Raw genomic sequence first — 24,034 nt, 5'->3', positions numbered from 1 at the left:
AAGTCATCTTGGCAAATATCGTTTAATAGGGCGCCCTAAAGTTCATTCTTGGAAGCGTGAAGTTCAATTACACTTCCTTAATACAAAATTACCGAGCGAGGTGGCGCAGTGGTTAGCACACTGGACTCGCATTCGGGAGGACGGCAGTTCAATCCCGCGTCCGGTCATCCTGGTTTAGGTTTTCCGTGATTTCCCTAAATCGCTCCAGGCAAATGTCGGGATGGTTCCTTTTAAAGGGCACGGCCGACTTTCTTCCCGGTCCTTGCCTAATCCGGTGAGACCAATGACCTCGCTGTTTGGTCTCTTCCTCCAACCAATCCAAATCCAAATACAAAATTAATCCATCTGCCAAACGGTACACTATGCTGATATAAACACAAAACAGTTTATGAGAAAAATTTTTGGCATATTAAAACAGTGCTCCAGACGAGCATTAGAATCTGGAATCCATGCCTCTGGGGAGTTGCTCTTTCGATGGAGATATCCAGGCCTGATTCATGACGCACCCTTTACTTACGCATTGATTGGTATCTGCAGACTTTCGTCCACAAAGTACAGATCTAAATGGGATGACCTTTCTGAGTCTGTCTTTTTTATTTGCAGGTAGAGCGGACAACAGCGTGTGCGGCGTGTTTCTCACGACTCCCAAGAGAGCTGGTGGACCACCTTGGCGGCACCAAGATGATGTGGAGGAGGGAACATGAAGAAAACCCAAGAGCAGAAGACACCACCGGCCACCACAAGACCGGCTTCTCTCGGTGCACGGCTATTCTAGTTTGCTCGTTTCTTCTGGCTTCTCAGCTTCCCTACGCCAGTGCTCTCACATCTACTGAGGTACTTACTGCCTTCACTGATGGAAAAGACGCTACTGACCATTAAATTGGGGATACCAGTAAGCGTAGCAAATAATGAAATTTTACTTACTTTGCAGGGTGAGGCATAGATATGTTAATATTAAATGGATGTTTAATCAAGTGAAATTACAAGACAGGGACTTGGGTACAGGGTTTCAATTTGGCTCCCATCTCGCTCGGTACTCTTGTAGATGCTGTCCATCGTTGACTGTATGGCCTGCTGGGCCGGTTGGGGCAGGGATAGAAGCGATGACCTCAGTATGCAGTGCTGCAGGTCGTCCAAGTTTGCTGGCATATCCTTGACCATGCCCCAAAGGCAAAAATCACATGGCGTCAGGTCAGGCGAACATGCTGGCCATGCGAGAGGGCAACCTCTAGCAGTCGAAATTTCACCGAACCTGTCGTTAAGGTAATCTTGAACCATACGACTGTGATGGGCAGGAGTACCGTCATGCTGGCAATGCCCTCGATGTTAAATGGCAAGTGGCACTTTCTCCTCCATGAACGTGTTGAGCATGGCAAGGTAATTCTCTCTCCTGACGGTATGTTCTTCAAAAAAAAGGAACGGTCCGATCATTCCAAGTGTGCTCACTGCACACCAGACGTTCAGATGGATGGTTCAGATGGCTCTGAGCACTATGGGACTTAACATCTGAGGTCATCAGTCCCCTAGACTTAGAACTACTTAAACCTAACCTAAGGACATCACACACATCCGTGCCCGAGGCAGGATTCGAACCTGCGACCGTAGCAGCAGTGCGGTACCGGACTGAAGCGCCTAGAACCGCTCCGCCACAGCGGCCGGCACCAAACATTCACCTTAGGGGAATCGCGTATGTGTTCCTGAACTTCCAAGGGGTGCTCGATCGCCTTAATAACACAGCTGTGCTTGTTCCCACGACCGATGTGGAATGTTGTTTCGTCAGAAAACGAGAACAGAGTGCCAGATTCCATGTGTGTCATTTCCAAGGTAGATTGTGCAGCACTCACACGTACTTGCTTCTCTGTGTTTGTGAGCTGCTGCACAATCTGCAAATGGTATGGTTTCATTCCTAAACTGTAGTGCAAAATTCTAACCACTGACCTTTGAGAAATGTCAGTCCCTAAAGAAAGTTTGCCCGAGAAGTTGGTTAGGCTGGCTACTGTCGCTCCCTGGAGGAGGATGTTATTTTCTTTCTGTTCGGACAGATCTCTTTGTACCGCTGTTCCCTTGAACAGACCCCGTCCTTACAAACTTCCTGTAGAGCCTACCAATTTTCAAGCGCGATGGTGCATCCCGTTGGTCCAGGCCTTGAAAGACTTCCATCCAGCCAGCTATCTTCCTCAGTTGCTCAATGTAATATCCTTCTGTCAGTGTAATCTCTTTCTACCGCTGCTCCCTTGAACAGACCTCGTCCTTACAAATTTCCCGTATAGCCTTCCAATTTTCAAGCGTGATGGTGCATCCCGTTGGTCCAGGGCTTGAAAGACTTCCATCCAGCAAGTTATCTTCCTTAGTTGCTAAATGTAATATCGGGGCGCTATGATTTAATCCACGAAAAAACAAAAAAGAGAAAATCCATTTAAGGTAAACATCTTTTTGGTTTCACGCTGTATAATAGGAAGGAAGTGCTCATACTGCGTAACACGCAGCACGGTAGCTTGCAAATCAGGGAGGTGAGCTGGCATACCGGCCAGCCTGTGTGTTGTTCTCTGGGTCTTTCCCACGCTCGTTAAGGCAAATGCTGGGCTGGTGTGCAAATTATGCCTCACAGGTACACGAACAGTCAAAATTGATAAAACAGAACAATCCACACGATTCAAAGACAGCAGTCGACTGCTTCTGGCGTTGCCACAGAATGTCTTAAACACTCTTTCTAGTATCCGCACGGAAAACTGTTCTGCGGCACAATAATTTGCATATCTTAGCATCAAGTTTCATGCTAACGTGGTGATTGTTGCTTACCGTCATGGTGTTGCACTTTGAATGGCTGGCTAGCAGTGTTCTTGCAATCCTATACTCATGCTCAAAAATTTAGGACAATTGCAGAATGTGATGCCACACAATGTGGCACTACACAAAACTGGCGCTAATAGCATAGGCACATAGGGAACACACGCGACACCGACCTGTAAGTCCACGGAATTGGTGATAAGTTGAGAAAACCGTCCCGAAACACATGTGCTACAAAACGCCACTGTTTCCTTCGCATGTACCCCGACATCAATATGGGATATGGGCACCATGCACACGTACACAGGCCACACAACGGTTTGGCATATTCCGGATCAGGTGGTCGAGCAGCTGCTGGGGTATAGCCTGTCATTCTTGCACCAGTGCCTGTCGAAGCTCCTGAAGTGTCCTAGGGGTTTGAAGAAGTGCAGCGATACGTCGATCGAGAGCATCCCAACCGTGCTCGATGATGTTTAGGTCTGGAGAACAGGCAGGCCACTCCATTCACCTGATATTTTCTGTTTCAAGGCACTCCTCCACGATGGCAGCTCGGTGGGGCCGTGCATTGTCATCCGTCAGGAGGAAGGTGGGACCCATTGCACCCCTGAAAAGGCGGTGCAAAATGACGTCCTGATACACCTGACCTGTTACAGTACCTCTGTCAAAGACATGCAGGGGTGTACGTGCACCAATCATAATCCCACCCCACACCATCAAACCGCGACCTCCAACAGGTCCCTTTCAAGGACATTAAGAGGTTGGTATCTGGTTCCTGGTTCACGCCAGATGAAAACCCGGCGAGAATCACTGTTCAGACTACATTTTGACTCGTCCGTGAACATAACCTGGGACCACTGTTCCAATGACCGTGTACTGTGTTCTTGACACCAGGCTTTACGGGCTCTCTTGTGACCAGGCGTCAGTGGAATGCACCTTGCAGGTCTACGGGCGAGTAAACCGTGTCTGTTCAGTCGTCTGTAGACAGTTTGTCTGGAGACAACTGTTCCAGTGGCTGCGGTAAGGTCCCGAGCGAGGCTACCTGCAGTACTACGTGGCCGTCTGTGGGCACTGATGGTGAGATATCGGTCTTCTTGTGGTATTGTACACTGTGGACGTCCCGTACTGCAGCGCCTGGACACCTTTCCTGTCTGCTGGAATCGATGCCATAATCTTGAGATCACACTTTGTAGCACACAGAGCGCCCATGCTACAACCTGCTGTTTTTGACCAGCCTCCAGTCGCCCTGGAATTTTACCCCTCATAACGTTATCAATATGTGTTCTTTGAGCCATTTTCAACACACAGTCACCATTAGCACGTCTGAATAAGTCTGTACCATTACTCGCTGCACCGTACTCTGACATGCACCAACACTCCTCTGCGTATGTGGACTGCTGCCAGCGCCACCGTGCGACGACTGGAGGTCAAATGCACTGCATGGTCATACCCTGAGGTGATTTAAAACCGAAAACCGCCCACCTGAGCTTTGTTTCACCGTGTATCAGCGTTATCCTTAATTTATGGGCGTGAGTGCAGTATTAAGTATGTAAGTAGAGGAGTGCAGTTTCTGTTTGCATGCATAACAGAATGTCTACCTATATTTGCTCATACAGTAAGTAGATTGTTGGTACCAGGAAAGAATCCATCTGAGCTGTAGTGGTGATTGTTGTTGTTGTTGTTGTTGTTGTTGTTGCTGTTGTTATTGTTGTGGTTATTAGTTCCGAAATTTGTTTATCTATCCTATTTAAGTTCCGGCTTCTCTCTACTACTGTTGCAGCTTATATCCACTTCAATCTGTTTAGGCCGTTCATCCAATGGTGCAACGCAACTGCAACGAAGTGTCGCGTGAGTGTCGGACAGCAGTAGCTTGCGAGTCTGACCCATTATATCCTGAGGTGACAAAAGTCATGGATTGAATTAACGGACCTTGAATGAGGGGTGGTAGTTTGAGATAGCCGCATGGGACATTCCACTTTGGAAATCGGTAGGGAATACGGTATCCCGAGGTGCACATTGTCGAGAGTGCCGACAGTACCAAATTTCAGGTGTTGCCTCTCACCACAGACAACGCAGTGGCCGACAGCCTTCGCTTAACGACCGAAAGCAGCGGCGTTTGCGTAGAGTTGTCTGTGCTAACAGACAAGAAACGCTGACTTAAATAACCGCAGAAATCCATGTGGGACGTACGACAAACGAATCCATTGGACAGTTAATGGGCTATGGCAGCAGACCTCTGACACGCTCATTGCTAACAGCACGACATCGCCTGCACCACCTCTCCTCGGCCCATGATCGCCAGGCCATCCCAATCGTCGCCTGCTTTTCCCTGCCATGGTCCTCCATCTGCCCGAACAGCGACCTAGGTCTGGGCTTTCCGTAGCTGTCCGTGTCCGGTCCCTGCTGTCGGAACTGGGGTCATTCCCTCTTCTGCCTCCCTTCCGGGTCCGTGCACCTACGCCTCCCTGGTGTTTGTCCCGGCCGTCCATCCGTCTGGATTTGGCACAGGGACCCAAGGACTCGGTTCCGCCTGTGGCCCTCTGTCGCCGTTTTCTTGCGCTCCTCGCCTCATTTTCGGACTGTGAGACTGTCTACACTGATGGTTCCCTGGTTGATGGTCGCACTGCCTACGCTTTTGCTCACGCTGCCCATGTTGAGCAGCGCTCCTTGCCGGCTGGCTGCAGTATTTTCACTGCAGAGCTGGTGGCCATATTGCGCGCTCTTGAGTATATGCGTTTCTGCTCAGGCAGGTCCATCGTCATCTGCAGTGACTCCCTGAGCAGCCTTCAGGCCATCGATCGCTGCTATCCCTCTTCTCCTCTGGTGTCCTCTATTCAGGAGTCTGTTTCCGCCATTGCCCGTTCTGGTCGTTCGATGGTCTTGGTTTGGACGCCAGGTCATGTTGGCATCCCGGGGAACGAACGTGTTGACAGGCTGGCCAAAGGGGCACTCGACGCCCCAGCTTTGGAGATCGGCCTCCCGGCTCGTGATCAGCAGTTGGTGTTGCGCCGTAAGGTGCTTGGGATGTGGAATGATGAGTGGCGTGGCGTGACATCCCCGAATAAACTGCGAGCTGTTAAGGAGTCGACCGATGTATGGCGGGCCTCCCTGCGGGCTTCTCGCAGGGACTCTGTCATCCTGTGTCAGCTTCGCATCGGCCATACATACCTGACGCACGGCCATCTTTTGCGTCAGGAGGATCCCCCCCTGTGTCGGTGTGGGTCCCGGCTGACGGTCGCCCACATTTTATTGGAGTGTCCCCGGCTGCGCACCCTCCGGCAGTCTTTTAATCTCCCGGGCACTTTGCTTTTGATTTTATGCGACGATGCCTCCATGGCTGACAATGTTTTAAATTTTATCCGTGGTAGTCCTTTTTATGGTTCCATTTAGGGAAGTCCTGCTCCTTTCCCTTTGTGTGTCTCTTGTCCTCAAGTCTCTTATGTTTGGTTGTAGATTTTTGTGTGTAGTCGGTTGGTTGACTCTTTCCCTTTTTTGTTGTCGTGGTCAGTCAACCAGTCTCCGGTCATCTTCTTTTGTTCTGTTTCTTTTTGTCTGGTGTCTGCGTGTCTGTAGTGTTCGTTACCGCATTTGTGTTCTTTTAGGACCTGGGGGGGGGGGGGGAGTCTCCTTCCCCTTGGGGTTTTACCTGCTTCGTGCATTTCTGTCTCGCCTGTTTTTGGAATAGGGGACTGATGACCTTAGCTGTTTAGTCCCCCTTAAACATCCCAACAACCACCACCATAAAGGTTGGACCCTAGACGACTGGAAAACTATGGCCTGGCCAGAAGAGTCCTGATTTAAGTTGGTAAAAGCTGATGGTAGATTCGAGTGAGCCGTTGACACTATGAATCCACAGATCCAAGATGTCAACAACGCACTGTGCAAGCTGATGGTGGTCCCATAATGGTATGGGCTGTATTTACACGGGACGGACTGGGTCCTCTGCTCCAACTGAACCGATCATTGACAGGTAATGGTTAAGTTCGGACACGTTGAGACCATTCAACAATGGGATTTTTATGGATAACAGTGCGCCCTGTCACCAGACCATAGTTGTTCGCGACTGGTTTGAAGAACATTCTGGACAATGCGAGCAGATGATTTGGCTATGCAGTTCGCCCGACATGAATCCCATCGAATATTTATGAGGTCAGTTTGTGCACAACATTCAGCACCGGCACACTTCCCAATTATGGACAGCTGCACAGACATCATGACTCCTTATTTCCGCAGGGAACTTCCAGCTATTTGTTGAATACATGCGACGCGAGTTGTTGCGCTACGCTGGGCGAACGGAGGTCCGACGCGATATTAGGTGGTGTCCTACGACTTTTGACACTTCAGTGTAGTGTATTGTACCTCGTCCACAGGCGCAACTGTAACGCACGTGCGCAACTCATCCTGCATGTGACTCCCACGCAACCACATCTGTCGTGCGACTCTCACTGCGTTCGTGTTATTTCGCAGTTATTACTCGTAGCTATGTCACATTGGAACCAAGTGAATTCCGCCAAGCTGGCTGAAGTAGTGGAGAGTCATCCATTTCTGTACAGTCACGATTTGCGAGAGTATTCGAACAAACTAGCTGTGGAAAAGCCGCGGGCAGCTGTAGGAAGAGAGACTGATGCAAGTGGTAACTATGTCGTTCGTTATTTCTGTAGTATCGTGATAATATGAAATCGTGGGTAATATACAGCAGTTTTCACTGTCTCTTTATACAGTGTTTTTTAAAATTTTATGTAAACCATTTTAACCAGAGCAACAACAAACCTATCATGCGCTTACAAAGCCGATAATTGTTTCTATTTTCATTATTGCTAACACATCACTTTTATTGCCAAAATAAAAAAAAAATCATGCGGTGTCAGGAAATGTTGAGTTAAATAATTTCGTAATTAACAAACTGCCTATTGGCTTCTGTCTCGGGTTCTTCGGCCGACGTTCATCTAATGATTTTTCTGACGTTTCGCCAGCACGAGTGGCTGGCATTGCCAAAGCTTCACCCTCCATTGCCGGTGGGTGAAGCTTTGACAATGCCAGCCACTCGTGCTGGCGAAACGTCAGAAAAATCATTAGATGAACGTCGGCCGAAGAACCCGAGACAGAAGCCAATAGGCAGTTTGTCAACAAGTGGCCACGAAAGCCTTAACAATTTTGAATTTCGTAATTGTTGGGCATTCGAGGTCCCATCCACTGGAGTGATACCAGCTACTTGCACTCGCTGTGCAATTTGATCCTCGTCAAAGCCATATTCACCTACTGAATATGAATATGCTTTCCCTTCTCCGTTTCTGATGAAGTTGCGTAGCAGCCGGCCGCTGTGGTCGAGCGGTTCTAGGCGCTTCAGTCCGGAACCGCGCTGCTGCTACGGTCGCAGTTTCGAATCCTGCCTCGGGCACGGATGTGTGTGATGTCCTTAGGTTAGTTAGGTTTAAGTAGTTCTAGGGGATTGATGACCTCAGACGTTAAGTCCCATAGTGCTCAGAGCCTTTTGAACCATTTGTTGTGCAGCACGCACACAGCTTTTACGACATCGCTCACTGTCTAGATTTTTTTGCAAGTTACAGCATTTTGCAAAATTCGGGACTATTCGCTCATAATGACGAATGCAAGCTCTAACAATTTCCGACCCAGGATGTCTGTAGTTGAAAATTCATGTGGCGTTTTTTTTAGAATATTGTCGCGTGAGATTTTTCTTGAGAGGAAATGCTTCACCAGCAACAAAATAAAAAAGGAATCTCTGTCTTGTAGTGTCATGAGGTAAGGTGCAAGTTTCAGGCATTCTGAGAGTTCTTTCTTGTAGGCTATGGTTCAGTCATGAAACTTTGGAAATTCCACCGTCACTGTTTCTTCCCGGATAGCCTGTTTCAATTGCAATGAAATTTCCATTACAGTCGACTGCAGCCATCAGCACAATTGAATAACAACTTGTAAGCTGACGGAAAAAATCTTAATACCAAGAAGGAACTGTGTGACATTAACAAACGTTGGTAGTCGTGGTTCAACATCTGAAAGATATTGTCTATTCAAATTTCACGCCAGTTACGTAAGAGTGGCGATAGTAGCAGCACATGAAGATGCAAATCAGATTTGCTGTAAATATGCGCTGTAACGGCAGTGAGCACTAGTTAACAAAATGGCTCTAAGCACTATGGGGGTCATCAGTCCCCTATAACTTAGAACTACTTAAACCTAACTAACCTAAGGACATCACACACATCCATTCCCGAGGCAGGATTCGAACCTGCGTCCATAGCAGCAGCGCGGTTCCGGAATGAAGCGCTTAGAACCGCTCGGCCACAGCGGCCGTCCACTAGTTAACTTTGAGATTGGCCGTGCTGAGTTGATGTTAGTGAATAATGCCTCCAAGGCGACAAAGACGCTATTATCAGCACCTCACTGAGTTTGCCGGCCTGTGTGGGCCGAGCCGTTCTAGGCGCTTCAGTCTGGAACCGCGCGACCGCTACGGTCGCAGGTTCGAATCCTGCCTCGGGCATGGATGTGTGTGATGTCCTTAGGTTAGTTAGGTTTAAGTAGTTCTACGTTCTAGGGGACTGGTGACCTCAGATGTTAAGTCCAATAGTGCTTAGAGCCATTTGAACCAGTTTGTCTCCGCTGTGCACACGTTGACCATATTTATTAACTTCATTGGTATACCAAGCTCTCTCAGGATGTTGTACATACTTAATCTGTGTATACTGTCATAAACCATTGAGAAGTCCACGAACGTCACCAGAAACCGATGGCTGAATTCCTAGCACTTTTTCCAGATTTGCCTCATGGTGAAAATTTGATGAATGGTCGACCGTCCTTCCTAGAAGCCTGCCTGGTACTCTTCTACAATATATTTTGCGAATGGCGTAAGTTTTTCAAGTAAAGATAGAACTTTGTGAGGCAAAATTAGGAGATAAATGCTCTGGAGTTGTTATAATTCCTATTACTGTTCTTTTTATGCAGTGGGATAATGACGGCTGATTTCCATTCTTATGGGATTTTCTCTTTTACCCACATTTTTTATGAGATTGTATTGCTCTTTCTGAAGTGTTTCTCCTCCTCCTTTCAACATCTCTGCCGTTATCCTATTTTCTCCCGGTGCCTTATTATTCTTTAGTTTCCTCATTGCTCTTTCTGCATCTTGTTGAGTCACTTTAATGTTTGCGGCTTCCCCTTCACTCTCTGCATTATTCTCATGTGGAAAGACACACTCTGGATCTTCAGCAGTTAATAACTCTTCAAAATATTCTCTCCACCTACTCAGAATTTTTTTCTTGTCTGTTAGCATATTTCCATCGTTATCATTAACAACTAAAGCTTCGTTTTTGTGCCCACCCCTCACAGGATTCAACACCTGAAACATTTTCCTGCTGTCTGATATTGCATTTGCCTTTTAGATTTCATCAGCCATACTGTTAATGAACTTTCTTTTTTCTGTTCTCAGAATCCTATTTGTTTCTCTTCTTACGGTCTTGAATGCTTCCTTTTGTTCCGCGCATTGTCTGTCCAGCATGTGCATCGCCCTTGCTCTCTTCCTGGCCCTCACAGCTTGTTCACATGTCTCATTGAACCATTTCTTCTTAGTTGTTAGCTATACTTAAGGTAATTCTACTAAATATTTAAAATGCCACAACTTATTACTTAAAATAATTGTATTAAATTCGAATCGTTGAAAAAAAAATTGTTCCTTTTACGAATACCATAGCTGATAGCTATCTGAAATTTAGTGCAACTTTTAGTCAATGCAGGCACAAATTGGTGGTAGTCAGTAATGTACTATTCTTAGTTGCCTCCTGCTAGGAAAGGTGGAGAAATGTGAGGACAGTATTTTGAAGGAATCTGAAACCAGGTCGTAGATGAGGCAGATGGAAGAAACCATATTAGCAGCATAAGGATCCACAATTTCCAGTGAAACTTCGCTAGCAGCTGTTGCTGTAAATTTGTCTTCAGCACTTGAGCAGCAAAGTAAGGCTCTCACCAAAGCACATATCAATGATGATGAAGAAGAAACTGATGAGTTATCAAACGAACATGCTTCTCCAGATAATAAAACTCTCCAACCCAGACATCACAACCCAGCATTAAGTCCCACCTGACATATGTGCTTACCCGTGCAAAAGTTAAAAGGTCATTAGCTAATATCTTCAGCCGACAAAGCTTTTACAAACGTCTGTAATCAGCAGAGTAATGTCACAGGAGACAGTCAGAGAAAACATTTTTTACAAAGTCTCCTGACTGATGTGGAAAGCATGACTGATAAAACAATTTCGCCGCTTCAGAAGCGAAGTGCTGCCATTGGTACATGGTATTCTAGAATCCTCCAAATCATTAAGTCAGCTTCTTTATGCCCACGGATAACTGTGTGAAATACCCCTTCAATATTAAACTCACGAACGTGTAGCCTCAATTCCGGCTGTCACACAACTCGGACCATCTGTTTCCCAAGATTCCCAGCACCTATCAGTCAATGCATGAGAGTTCCAAGAACTCACATCGTTATTTTTCATTTCCACATGTTAATTTTTTTTTAAAGACAATAGAATTATATCGTATGTAAAGAGTTTACTTTTATAAGTATGTGGATTTTCTTCAAAATAAATTTCTTTTATACGTTGTAATCTACACTGAGGCGCCAACGAAACTGGTATAGGAAAGTGTATTCAAATACAGATATGTAAACAGGCAAATACAGCACTGCGGTCGGCAACGCCTATATAAGACGATAATTGTCTGGCGCAGTTGTTAAATCGGTTACTGCTGCTACAGTGGCAGGTTATCAAGATTTAAGTGAGTTTGAACGTGGTGTTAATAGTCGATGCACTAGCGATCAGACACAGCATCTCCGAGGTAGCGATGAAGTGGGGATTTTCCCGTACGATCATTTCACGACTGCCATGAATATCAGGACTCCAGTATAACATCAAGTCTCCAACATCGCTGTGGCCGGAAAGAGATCCTTCAACAACGGGACCCGGCCGGCCGCTGTGGCCGAGCGGTTCTAGGCGCTTCCGTCTGGAACCGCGTGACTGCTACGGTCGCAGGTTCGAATCCTGCCTCGGGCATGGATGTGCGTGATGTCCTTAGGTTAGTTAGGTTTAAGTAGTTCTAAGTTCTAGGGGACTGATGACCTCAGATGTTAAGTCCCATAGTGCTCAGAGCCATTTGAACCATTTTGAATTTGAACGGGACCAACGGTAACTGAAGAGAATTGTTGAACGTGACAGGAGTGCAACCCTTCCGAAAATTGCTGCATATTTCGATGCTGGGCTATCAACAAGTGTCAGCGTGCGACCCATTCAAAGAAACATCATCGATATGGGCTATCGGAGCCGAAGGCCCACCCGTGTACCATTGATGACTGCACGACACAAGCTTCACACCTCACCTGGGCCCATCAACACCGAAATTGGACTGTTGATGCCTGGAAACATGTTGGCTGGTCGAACAAGTCTTGTTTCAAATTGACGTGTATGTGTATGGAGAAAACGTCATGAATCCATGGACCATGCATGTTAGCAGGGGACTGTTCAATCTGGTGGAGACTCTGCAATGGTGTGGGGCATGTGCAGTTGGAGTGATATTGGACCTCTGATGCTTCTAGATACCAGTCTGGCAGGTGACACGTACATAAGCATGCTGTCTGATCACATGCATTCTGACGGACTTAGTTAATTCCAGCAGGACAATGCGACACCTCACATGCCCAGAGTTGCTACAGTGTGTCTCCGTGAACACTCTTCTGATTTTAAACACTTTCGCTGGCCACCAAGCTCCCCAGAAATGAACGTTACCGAGCATATCTGGGATGCCTTGCAACTTGCTGTTCAGAAGAGATCTCCACCCCCTACGGATTTATGGACAGCCCTGCAGGATTCATGGTGTCAGTTTCCTCCATCACTACTTCAGACATGCCACGTCATGTTGTGGCACTTCTGCATGCTTGCGGGGGCCCTACACGATATGAGGCAGGTGAACTGGTTTCTTTGGCTCTTCAGTGTGTGTGTAAATAAAGCATATGATAGTGAAACGTCGTTAGCAAACAGGGAAGTTGTATTTATGACTTACTGGTTTATGATAAGAATACTACAGAATCTGAATTAGCAGTAAGAATAAAGAAGGCTTAGGGTCAGAGAGACGGGGGAAGAGAAGATGGTCAGAGGGGTGGGAGGAGATGGACAAAGAAAATGGGGAGGAGGAGATTGTCACAAAGAGGGGGGAATGGGAATGTGGACAGAGACAGAGATAGAGATAGGAAGGAGGCAATAGACTTAGGGGTGGGGGGTGCAGGAGAAGATGGAGGGAGAGGAGGAGGAGGAGACGGAAAAAGAAAGGGGGAATGGACAGGGAGAGGTGGAGATTAGGACTTATGTTCAGTTCCCATACACATTAGAAACGTGTGCCTCTCTTTTGTTTCATGAGGCTGAGCCTCAGAAAAGTGATGCCGGGTAAAGCTATTGATTAATAAACTGCATCTCACCTCAGAGTAAGTAGTAGTCTTTCTTCAACTGAGAATTTTTGCTCCAGTTTGTGTACTTTTTTTGTAGTGATTAGTCGAAGGTTTCCAGCAAGTTCTTCAAACAGCTTCTTCGGCATCCTATAAATTACCTTGAACTTGTTCGGGTTCTGGCGCTTGCAGAAAACCTGAACGTGTATGATCAGGGTGAATGAATGGATGAGTCCAGAATTTCCGCTTTCTTTGACGCTTTCCCAAGTCCCAATACGCAACAAGGACATTACGAGGTGCGTAGACTGGCGCTGTGGACCAGACTGAGAAAGATCAGCACTTTTGAGACGGTCGCACGTCACAAAAGAGTTGCGTCAGTTGACGAAGAACGTGCAACGTAATTGTCATCCATCTGTAGCCAAAACGTCGCGTTGCACCAGTGGACAAACAACCAACTACTAGATGGGGATGGGAAAAACCGACTGGTTAAAAGCAACACCGGTATTTTAGTTCTGAATAACCGGTATTTTTCCATATTTCTTTGGTCCATTTTCTGCTAATAATCGAATGAAAAACTGACATATCAATTTGACGTAACAGCAGTACTGAAATTTTTGTTTTTTAAATGAAACGTTTTTTTAAAAAAATAGTAACGTTTATTCGTAAAATTTCCATTGCTTTGAAGCATTGGATTATTTTTGAAATTGGAGCTAGTGATCAGCATTATTTTAATAACGATGCCAATAGTGAGAATCGACATTCAAATGTGTGACATAAGTATCGATACAGCATTGCAGAGACAATAGTGTACCTGTTGGCGTGTGGCACGGCCCATAGATGGTAGATGTGTACGAACAGTGTTACGTGCCCCCACCTGGTCCGTACAGTAATTCCTCGGTCGTCAGTTGTACTGCAGAACGGTACGCTCTCTAATTTCAAAAAATTTTACTCAGTGTACATTCTCCATTTGCTTTAAAAAGACTAAAAATAGGGCACAACAAACCTGGGTGTTTATATAAGGAGAAAACATCCACAACGTTCGTTGGTAGAGAAGGTAAATTTGATTCATAAAGATATGATTTACCTACGTGCTTTAAACTCGAGATAATAACTGCACCCTTAATTTTGTGCTTGCTTCAGGGTGAAAAACTGACGCCGTCCATTGGTGACGATGCAGGGTTGTCAGCAACGTGTGACCATTTGCCGTCCCCTCTCTGTCGCCATGTTTTCTGGAGATAGTGAGACCGACTTCTGCCGCAGCCTCGACCCCTTATCGATCGAGATCTCATACTCTTCCACCCTCATTAGAATGTTTCAATCTTTGTTCGAAGCCAAAGGACCAGGAATCATCGTAAAATTAAGGAGCAGGAACGAGCATGTATATGGATCAAGGGTGATCCTGTATGTAAAAATATTAACCCTTTGTTTCCTGACATAAGAACAAATTTGCTTTTTAACATTTTCTTTGCAGAATTTATACTATTGTGGCCTCAAATGACGGTAGGATTTTTTGTAAAATTTTATTTTATTTTGCACAACTTTTTTCTCTCCTGGTACTCAGAAGTACCGTCAGACTCCATGGACAGAATCACAACATGCGCAGAAAAATGCTCCAGTTTTTATAACTTGTATTTTATTCCACATAAATATTAAATATTTTTACATTAGTCAATTAATTAACAGAAATATGATTTTTCTGAATTTTTTTTTTAAATTTCGCATAAATTTATTCTAGAGCAACTTCACAATGCATAGTAACTTAGCTATACATTTTTGATAGTGTATACATATCACATATTTAGTGATACCTCATGAAATTGTAGGAAACAGTTCTTTTTTTCATTGCAGCACAAATACACTTTACATGTACTACATTGTGAATGTGGTCTCGACTGAATTTTATTTTTCGCACACATTTCGCATCGTCCTCTTTTACAACTGAACACTACAAAATGGTTTCCTCGGTTGCCAAGACGTACATCCTTCGGAACAGAAAAGTTATCCTTCGTTCTCTTTGGGAGAGTTATTTCATCTTTACCAGAGTTTCTCTTTTTGAGATTTGGCACTTGCTGTTCATTCATTAGCCCTAGTGCCACAGCACGCCTGAATTTCAGCAGTGGCAGTGCCCCATGTAGATCACTGAAAATGACGTAAGCATTGACAAAAGCAATTTCTATTGCTCCACAGAAGAGACGGTGCCACCATTTCTTTCATCGCTTGTCAAAACCATAAGTTGAACGTAATCTGTCTGCATGATCCACACCACCCATGTTTTTATTGTAATCACATACAATAACTGGACATGGTATAGTCATCTTAGTTCCATCTTTCTGATTTTTTGACACTACGCTCTGTTCAGTGCCATGGAAGTTTGACGCAAAATACACTACTTTATTTTCCTTCCATTGAAATACTGTTAGGTCTTTAGATGACTCTCTGTGATTTGATTTAGACATTTTTCTTTAGGTAAATTCCCTGGCAAACCTTTCCTGTTTGTTCTAATTGTTGCAAAGGCAAATGTATTTACCGATTTCTGTGTGAGAAAAAGTGGACAGAACAACTAGTGAGAGGTAATGCATTGTTGCTACAATAAAGTGTTCACACAACCTGACGGTACTAATAAGTCCGCCTTATATTTTCCACTTTATCTCATTCACATGTAACATAATTCTTCAAACTATTATAAAAAAAACAAAGAAGGTAAGTACGTACAATGGAAAACTCAACGGAAGTTTCAATAAATTGCGCACAAATTCAGGCAACACCATGGAAACAAGCACATACAATCTTCTGCTTTCACAGCAGCGCGCGAAAAACAATTTCAAGCTCTGACCGCCAGAGAGGTCTATGTATTGCACAATATCATCTATGAAACAGTAGAGCAGAGTTACTGTTACGTACCGACAGGCTCTCAGACAAACCACGAGAAAATAATGAGAGTCAAAATTTACTGGTACTTTTAAGTACCGTCAGGCAACAAAGGGTTAAACTTGTTGGTGATTTACCTCATTATCATAGAAATGAAATAAACGTTCCCTTTTCCCAAATACAAATAAAATAATACACACTGATCTTGCTAAAAGCTCTCAGGCGCACTCTGGTATGTTTACTGTGTGCGGCATGGAAAAACCGAAAACCAGATATATCAGAAACTGGATGTTTTAAGCGGTTTTAACTGTCAGATTAAACTGGGTACGAAAAGAACCGATGTAATAGAAAACCGGTTGTTTCAGTGATAACCGCCATCCGTACTACCGGCTGTACAATTTTTACCTGCCATTTGCCCCATATCCCTGAGTATTCCTTGATGCGGCTTTCCTCCCTGATTTGACTCAGTATCTCCTCTTAAGTTATCCGATCCCGCTATCTTAGTCTTCAGCATTGGTCTGTACAGCCATATTTCAAAAGCTGATAATCTCTCGTTGTTTTTATATTTGAAACATGCATCATGGAAAAAAGCATCAGCAAGATACAGTAACAACCTTTTGTTGTAAGGAATGACACAGCATTAGGCAGTTGTAGCCAGCACTCATGCGATCGTCCAACTGTTGTTGTTTACGTGGTGCAGCAGTTCAGTAGTCAGCTGTGCTCGATTCGTGATCTTTTCCATTCGTGATCATTAGTGTGAAGTGTTGTTCACGTGTATCATCACTACACGTTTCTGTATCGCGAAGGAAAAATTTAACTGCAATTGGAACGTATCCAAGACAGAATACCATCAAACTTTAACGAGCAGCAAAGATCCTTAGAAATCCATAACTGGGTGACTATCAATCTCAGACTTACTAGGAATCGAGTAGACAATATACACTTCACCGTCAGTAATAACGAGTCTATGGTTTATTTCAAAATTGGTTCAAATGTTCAAATGTGTGTGAAATCTTATGGGACTTAACTGCTAAGGTCATCAGTCCCTAAGCTTACACACGACTTAACCTACATTATCCTAAGGACAAACACACACACCCATGCTCGAGGGAGGACTCGAACCTCCGCCGGGATCAGCCGCACAGTCCATGACTGCAGCGCCTGAGACCGCTCAGCTAATCCCGCGCTGCTCAAAATTTGTTCTAGCCTAGTTTATGAATAGGTTGTTCAGGGGTGTTCAGGAAACTTCGAAGTTACACTGACTTCCAGATAGGCAGCCAAGTTTTCTGTCAGAGCAGTAGAAGGCAACTTGACAGATGTAGAAGTGTTTAATATACCAACACTCACGCAAATACACCTCACACGCACATGCCTACCGTCTTTGGCAGCTGAAGACATCAGGTACTGGAGCATGTGTGTGTGTGTGTGTGTGGGGGGGGGGGGGGGGGGGGGGCGTGGTACAAGGGAGACAAAGAGATATCTACATCTACATATATACTCCGCTAGCCACCAAGCGGTGTGTGGCGGAGGGCACAATTCGCGCCAAAGTCGTATTCCCCCCCCCCCCCCCCCCCCCCCTGTCCCATTCACGGATCGCGCGAGAGAAAAACGACTGTCTGAACGCCTCAGTACGAGCTCTCATTTCCCTTATCTTTGAATGATGATCACTACGCGATTTGAAAGTTGGTGGTAAAAATATATGCTCTACATCCTCGGTGAAGATCGGATTTCGGATTTTAGTGAGCAGCCACTCCTGTTTAGCGCGCCGTCTATCTGCAAGTCTGTCCCACTTCAAACTTTCTATGAGATTTGTAACGTTCTCGCGATGGCTAAACGTACCAGTCACGAATCTTGCTGCTCTTCTTTGGACCTTCTCAATCTCTTGAATCAGACCCAACTGGTAAGGGTCCCATACAGACGAACAATACTCTAAGACTGGACGAACTAACGTATTGTGAGCTACTTCCTTTGTTGAAGGACTGCATCGCTTCAGGATTCTACCAATAAACTGCAATCTAGAGTTCGCCTTACCCGTTACTTGTGTAACCTGATCATTCCATCTGAGATCATTTCCAATAGTCACACCCATACTCTTGACTGATGTTACCGCTTCCAAAGACCGATCATTTATTTTGTACTTATACATTAATGGGGATTTTCGCCTGGGAATAAATACAGTAAACGGCTTCAGAAGGTGGTACGTTGCGGCAGTTATTCAGAGATGAAGAGGCTTGCACGGTATAGAGAAGCATGGAGAGCTACATCCTACACCCCTAGCTCTACACCTCCCCCCTCCACCGTAAAAACTGTCATATGGGCGCTCTTGAACACACACTATTTTCCCGTTTGCATGTTAATCTATATTCACATTCTCATGGTGTACTTTGCATTGATACAACCACAGCATGGGGGCGAAAATCATACAGTGATTTCTGGTAATACGACCTTGGTTCGCTTTATTAATGGCTGATTTTTAGTCTTCCATGTTTGTTTTCGTTTCATAGCTAGTAGATGTTGGCTTCATCACATTGTGCAAATGTTGCTCCTATTCTGATTACGTTCTTATCGCACATGTAATATTCCGTGAGTTAGATAATACCATATTTGCTTTAGATTTATATATAACAGACACTGCTTTCGTTGCATGGTGTCCTGTGGACTTACGTGTATCTGCTGTTGATTACGAATCCGTGTATGAACGGCTCGATTTAAATGCATATTAGTATATTGCTCGTATTCTATGCTGTTTTTATTGCATCAGTTTTCCATACTCTCTCGAATTTAATGGAGAACTCCTGTTAGTAATGTTCTATTCAGTTTCATTACATCTTGTCACGAAACGAGAATTCTGCTTTGAATCCTGTTGCTTCTTGGCAGTATGTCCCACGCATTTCACAGTATGGATGTAGACGTAGATGAGCGGGCCGTACACTTTGTAGTATTAGTGACTAGAGGATTGTTCCTTGCAAATACCAGAAATGCGACAGCAGTTACGCTTATGATTTCACAGTACATTTTAGCAAACGTCAGTCAAAATTTCGGTGGGCCCATTACATGCGAGAGTACTAAAAATGGACGAAAAAAAGACACGTAGAATATGAGCTATATACTTAACAGTGCAATTAAATCGAGCAGTTAAACACACACGGATTTGGAAGCAGTAACAGACACGTGCCCACACCATGCCATGTGACGAAACCAGCTTTTCTTTCATGTGGAATCATTTATCCCATCCAGCAAAAATCAAGCAGAAAATGAGGAACATATTTACATTGCAATTCAAAGAGTGCAATACGCACAATAAAATGGTAATCAGGAGCATTATTTTCACTTGATAACAGCTACACGGCCGAAATTGCAATATTGGGTTTCACAAATAAATACACTTTACGAGCAGACTACCAGATCCATCCATAAGATATAAATGGAAAGTATTATCATCTAGTGATCGTATTTGCAAGGCAAGAATCCATATCATTGTGCCATATTTTCACGACTTAAAAAGTTCACTGCCACGCCACTCGGAATTCTACTATCAGCCTCTGTTTCCCTACGTAATGTGGGTCATGCACTTCTGATATTTTAGTGTTCTGTGAGCCACAAAACAAAAACCGACCGCACTTGGAGCGATCAAAACAAAACTACATGGGGTGAAGATGGATACATGACAACATGTAAGCAAGAAAATATTGTGTGTCAGTACAGTGCGGAAAACTAAAAATCGAACGCCTGTATATGTATAGAAAAATGCATGGAAATAATGTAGGAGCCTAAAGACATGAGTAATAAAAATTAATTTTAAAATTAAGAACTGGGCTAAAAGATGGATCAGAGACAGCGGCATTCACGATGATGATTTTGTTTTGTGCGTAGGTTGGTAGTGCTTCAGTTTCTCGTAGCCAATGGGATAATACTTTTAGGTTACCAATGAGAAGCGAGGAAAACAGATGTGGATATTACGTGGCATAGATCAGTTATAAAGCACTTTAGCTGTCGAATGAACATTTATTTAAGCACAGGACAAGGCGAATACAACATGACTGTACAAACGTAGCGTGCTGAGAAGACATAGACAAAGAGAAGCAAAGATCCTCGGGTCCAAAGATATGGCACTTTACGCCAGAGGCGCCACAGAGGGCACGCCCCCCCACCCCCCCCACCCCTTCACCCAGGAGGGCGGTGGGAAGCTTCCTCACTTGAGCACAAAAACTTCATGCCAGTGCGGCAGTTGAAGGCAGCGTGCAGCATGAGAAGTGGGCGCCTTGGAAGCCGTGCCAACAGGCTCACGTGCGTTGGACTGCTGCGCAGGCGGTGGAGCATCGCTGGAGGTCACGTCGGCGGCGTCAGCGGGCGAGATGGTGGCGATGGCAGGCAGACCGGAGGCATCAGAAGGCAGTTCGGTAGGGACCACACCATTTTTAATCAGTTAACTGAAACCGTATTGGGTCATCCATTAAGAAGAATCAAGAAAGTATTCGCTCTGCCACATAAGACACAGTGCAGACCTGAGTAAGATGGTTGCAAGGCTGCACGTACGGAGTTGTTGTGCAGCATTACGAACTCGCGCGATGCCAGGTCTTTGTGTACAAACACCAGTTGCGAGGAATGAGTGTGAGGCAGGGGTGGTCGAAGGCAGATGACATGCACACGCACTCGTTCTACAAGGGCCCGAAGGTCGATTGCATCATTTGGGGAGCATCCTCGACTAATTCAGCTGGCAGGAGGAGGGGTTTTCCATACAAGACCTCCGCCAGCAAAGCATTCAGGTCCTCCTTGTGGGTGGAACAGATGTCGAGTAAGACCCATGGATGTGCCTGAGACCAAAGCCCACCATGGCACATGAGACCAGCTTTTAGAGTTCGGTGCCATCGCTCAACCAGGCCATTTGCCTGTGGGTGATAAGCCTTAGTGTGGAATTTCGATACTCCGCACAGCTCGTACAGTTGAGCGAATAGCATGGACTCAAATTGTCATCCCTGATGCGTAGTAAGTGAAAGGGGCAGCCGAATCTCATGACCCATACCGATAGGAAAGCGCAAGTTATGGTGTCTCCCATTATGTCTACAAGAGGGACCGCCTCAACCCAACGGGTTGCATGGTCGATCATAGACAATAAGTATTTGTACCCCTTGGAAGAGGGGAGCGGACCAACCACGTCAATGTGCATGTGCAGAAGGTGACCCCTGGGGACGTCGAAGTGTCCTAAAGGAGGCTGTGCGTGTCTGTCTGCTTTACTACGTTGGCAAGGGATACATGTGCAGGTCCAGGAGTGGCAATCATGCCGTGCGCTGGGCCAGACGAACCGTCCAGTGACTAGTCTCGTTGTTGCCCGCGTTCTGGGGTGGGCCAGGTTGTGTAAAGCATCAAAGATCCCACACCTAAGAGCGGACAGCACCAAGGGGCGGGTGGAGCGCATAGAAACATCACAGAGGACCAGGGCTGTCAACCCGTGTAGGACAACAGGTTTGGTAGTGAGCGAAGACTTGTCCGAAACCAATTGCTGTGTATCCACGTCTTCAGTCTGGAGTCGGGCAAGATCATCTTAAGTTCAAGGGTGCGGAGAGCATCGAGATAGGTAGTCAGCTACAACGTTTTGCGCATCACGGATGTAACAAGCATTTGAGGAATGTTGACAAAGTCCATGCGCTGCAAGCATCGCGGCGGTAGGTCCTTCGCCGGGTTGCATATTGCTTCAATGAGAGGTTTGTGACCCAAGTAAACAGTGAAAGGACGCCCCTCCAGGTCACTGTGGAAGTGTTTGACTGCCTCATAAACTGCGAGAAGCTTGTGGTCGAAAGCCAACCTCTTAAACTGGCTCATGGTTGTTTTTTTTTTTTTTTTTTTTTTTTTTTTTTTTTTTTTTTTTTTTTTTTTTTTTTTTTTTTTTAAAGAAATGGAGTGGCTGAGTGGAGTCTGCAGTGTGCTGTTGTAAGACAGCACCCCCAGCTGACTCAGCAGCGTCAGTTGTAATAGAAATATGGGCCTTGAGGTCAGGGTGGGCGAGTGTGACCGCTTTCATGATCCCAGTTTTCAGATTATCAAATGCGTCAAGCATGGGCTTAGTCCAGTCAAATAGGCCAAAGGGTGTCATGATGGCTGTCTTCGGAATATCCGGCGGGTGCATGGGAATTTGGTGATATGTCTTCGAACAATCAAGACAGAGAAGAACTTCGAGCCATGCAGTAATTGCATGAAATCCTGGATATGAGGAATGGGATAGTTATCGATAATTGTCTGAGCATTAAGGGATCTGTAGTCCCCACACATGCATAGCGAGCCATCCTTCTTAGGAACAGGGTGGATAAGTGAAGGCCAGTTGCTGTCCGATGGTCAGAGCACGCCAGAAGCCAATAAACCCTGAACAATTTCTTTCGCTAGCACAAGTTTGGAAGCATTAAGATGTCTAGCTTTATAATGTATAGGTGGGCTGTCCGTGGTGTGGATTCTATGACAAGTGCCGTTGCTGATACCTGTGAAAGGAGTTGGGGGGGGGGGGGGGGGGGAGAGGAGTGGCACGAGTAGTTCACTGACCTTGCCCGGCTGGAATAGCGTGGGTGGGGTGTCAGCAGCAGACGACGACAGAGGGGATGGCACAGCAGCCACGCGATGCGAGGAATCCCGCGAAGCAAGAACATGAGCATCTACAGAATCACCTATGATGGCGCAGAACTGGCAGCAGAAGGAAGGAAACTCGACACAGGAGCAATGCAGTGTGAAGGCACATTAGAAGCAAATGACAGTTCAGACAGACTGCAAATCATACTCCATGCGTGAGCCAATTCAGCAGAGGCAGTGTCAATACGGGTGCATAATGCCTCGTTATGTCTGTAGAGCTCATCGATCTGTGTACGCACATCCAATAAATCAGAGTGTGGTGCAGTTATATCCTTGAGCAGAGATGCACATGTGGAAAGCATAGCCAAGGGGGAAGAGAGCGGAGTCATGCCAAACTCGGTCAAGCACGGAACAATATAACCAGACGCGTGGTGGAGCACTGCGGCGTGCAGGTATGGCGAAAGTTCCTAATGGTGTAGAAAGTCCAACCTGATCACAGGTTCACCCATGTCGGTAATGTGGAAAGTCCGAGGGAAGGCGGAGATTGGTGAAAGGCGAGATGACATCTTGATGGAGCCAAGGACCGGGATAGGAGAGTGATTTGTGGTGATCAGAGGTTAGTGGGAGAAAGCATTTTGCCTGTGTGCATGGCCAGGATAACACTGACATCAGCGCCAGTGTTGATGAGAAAGCAAGTGCCTGATGACAAGTCCGTGACGTAGAGGCGTCGCACCGCTGGAGCAAGTGGTGAGGTGTCAGACGGTAGGTGCCGAGGACGATCGTGGCAGGACGTGGCACCTAAACGTGGCCACCGGAATTGTTTGGGTACATGGCGCGTGGCAGTTGTGAGCGGTTAAATGGCATGGTACCAGCATAGCAGACGAGACGGTGTGGAGTGGTCGGGTGACGCAACTGACTTTGTCGTTGCCTGGAACCACTCGGGCTGCTGCTCGAACAGGGTCGGCCGCTGTCAGAAGGTAGCAGTCAGTACCTCCTGTTGGCCGCCAGGTGGCAGCTCCTGACAGGCCGCTGAGCTGCTGAGGCATGTGCACTGGCGCCTGCCAGCAGAGCGCGGAACCGAAGGTGCAGGCGTGCCAGCTGAAGGTAATGGTGATGTCGTACTGACACGCAGTGTCGGTGACAGATGATTGCGTAGGCCTCATTGACCATGCATAGATGAACCTCGAGAGGGTCAGCTACATGAGGTAGCAACAAATGGCTCTGAGCATTATGGGACTTAACATTTGTGGTCATCAGTCACCTAGAACTTAGAAATACTTAAATCTAACTAACCTAAGGACATCACACACATCCATGCCCAAGGCAGGATTCGAACCTGCGACCGTAGCGGTCACACGGTTCCAGACTGAAGCACCTAGAACCACATGG

General features: G+C 45.9%; 1 protein-coding gene across 3 annotated transcripts in view; it reads left to right on the top strand.

Moving 5' to 3' along the window:
- Nucleotides 1–24,034, top strand: part of LOC124718951 (aminopeptidase Ey-like) — a 273,185-nt gene that overhangs the window by 20,167 nt on the left and 228,984 nt on the right. For all 3 annotated transcript variants that reach the window (XM_047244618.1, XM_047244617.1, XM_047244619.1), the window contains exon 2: nt 604–834. In XM_047244618.1, coding sequence (XP_047100574.1) covers nt 682–834 — 153 coding nt within the window. In that variant the 5' untranslated portion in view covers nt 604–681. The remainder of the gene's footprint in view (nt 1–603; nt 835–24,034) is intronic.

Source organism: Schistocerca piceifrons, chromosome 10 (assembly GCF_021461385.2).
Source record: "Schistocerca piceifrons isolate TAMUIC-IGC-003096 chromosome 10, iqSchPice1.1, whole genome shotgun sequence".
NCBI lineage: Eukaryota > Metazoa > Arthropoda > Insecta > Orthoptera > Acrididae > Schistocerca > Schistocerca piceifrons.
The sequence above is the reverse complement of the archived record's forward strand: the minus strand, read 5'-3'. Positions and strand labels throughout refer to the sequence as shown.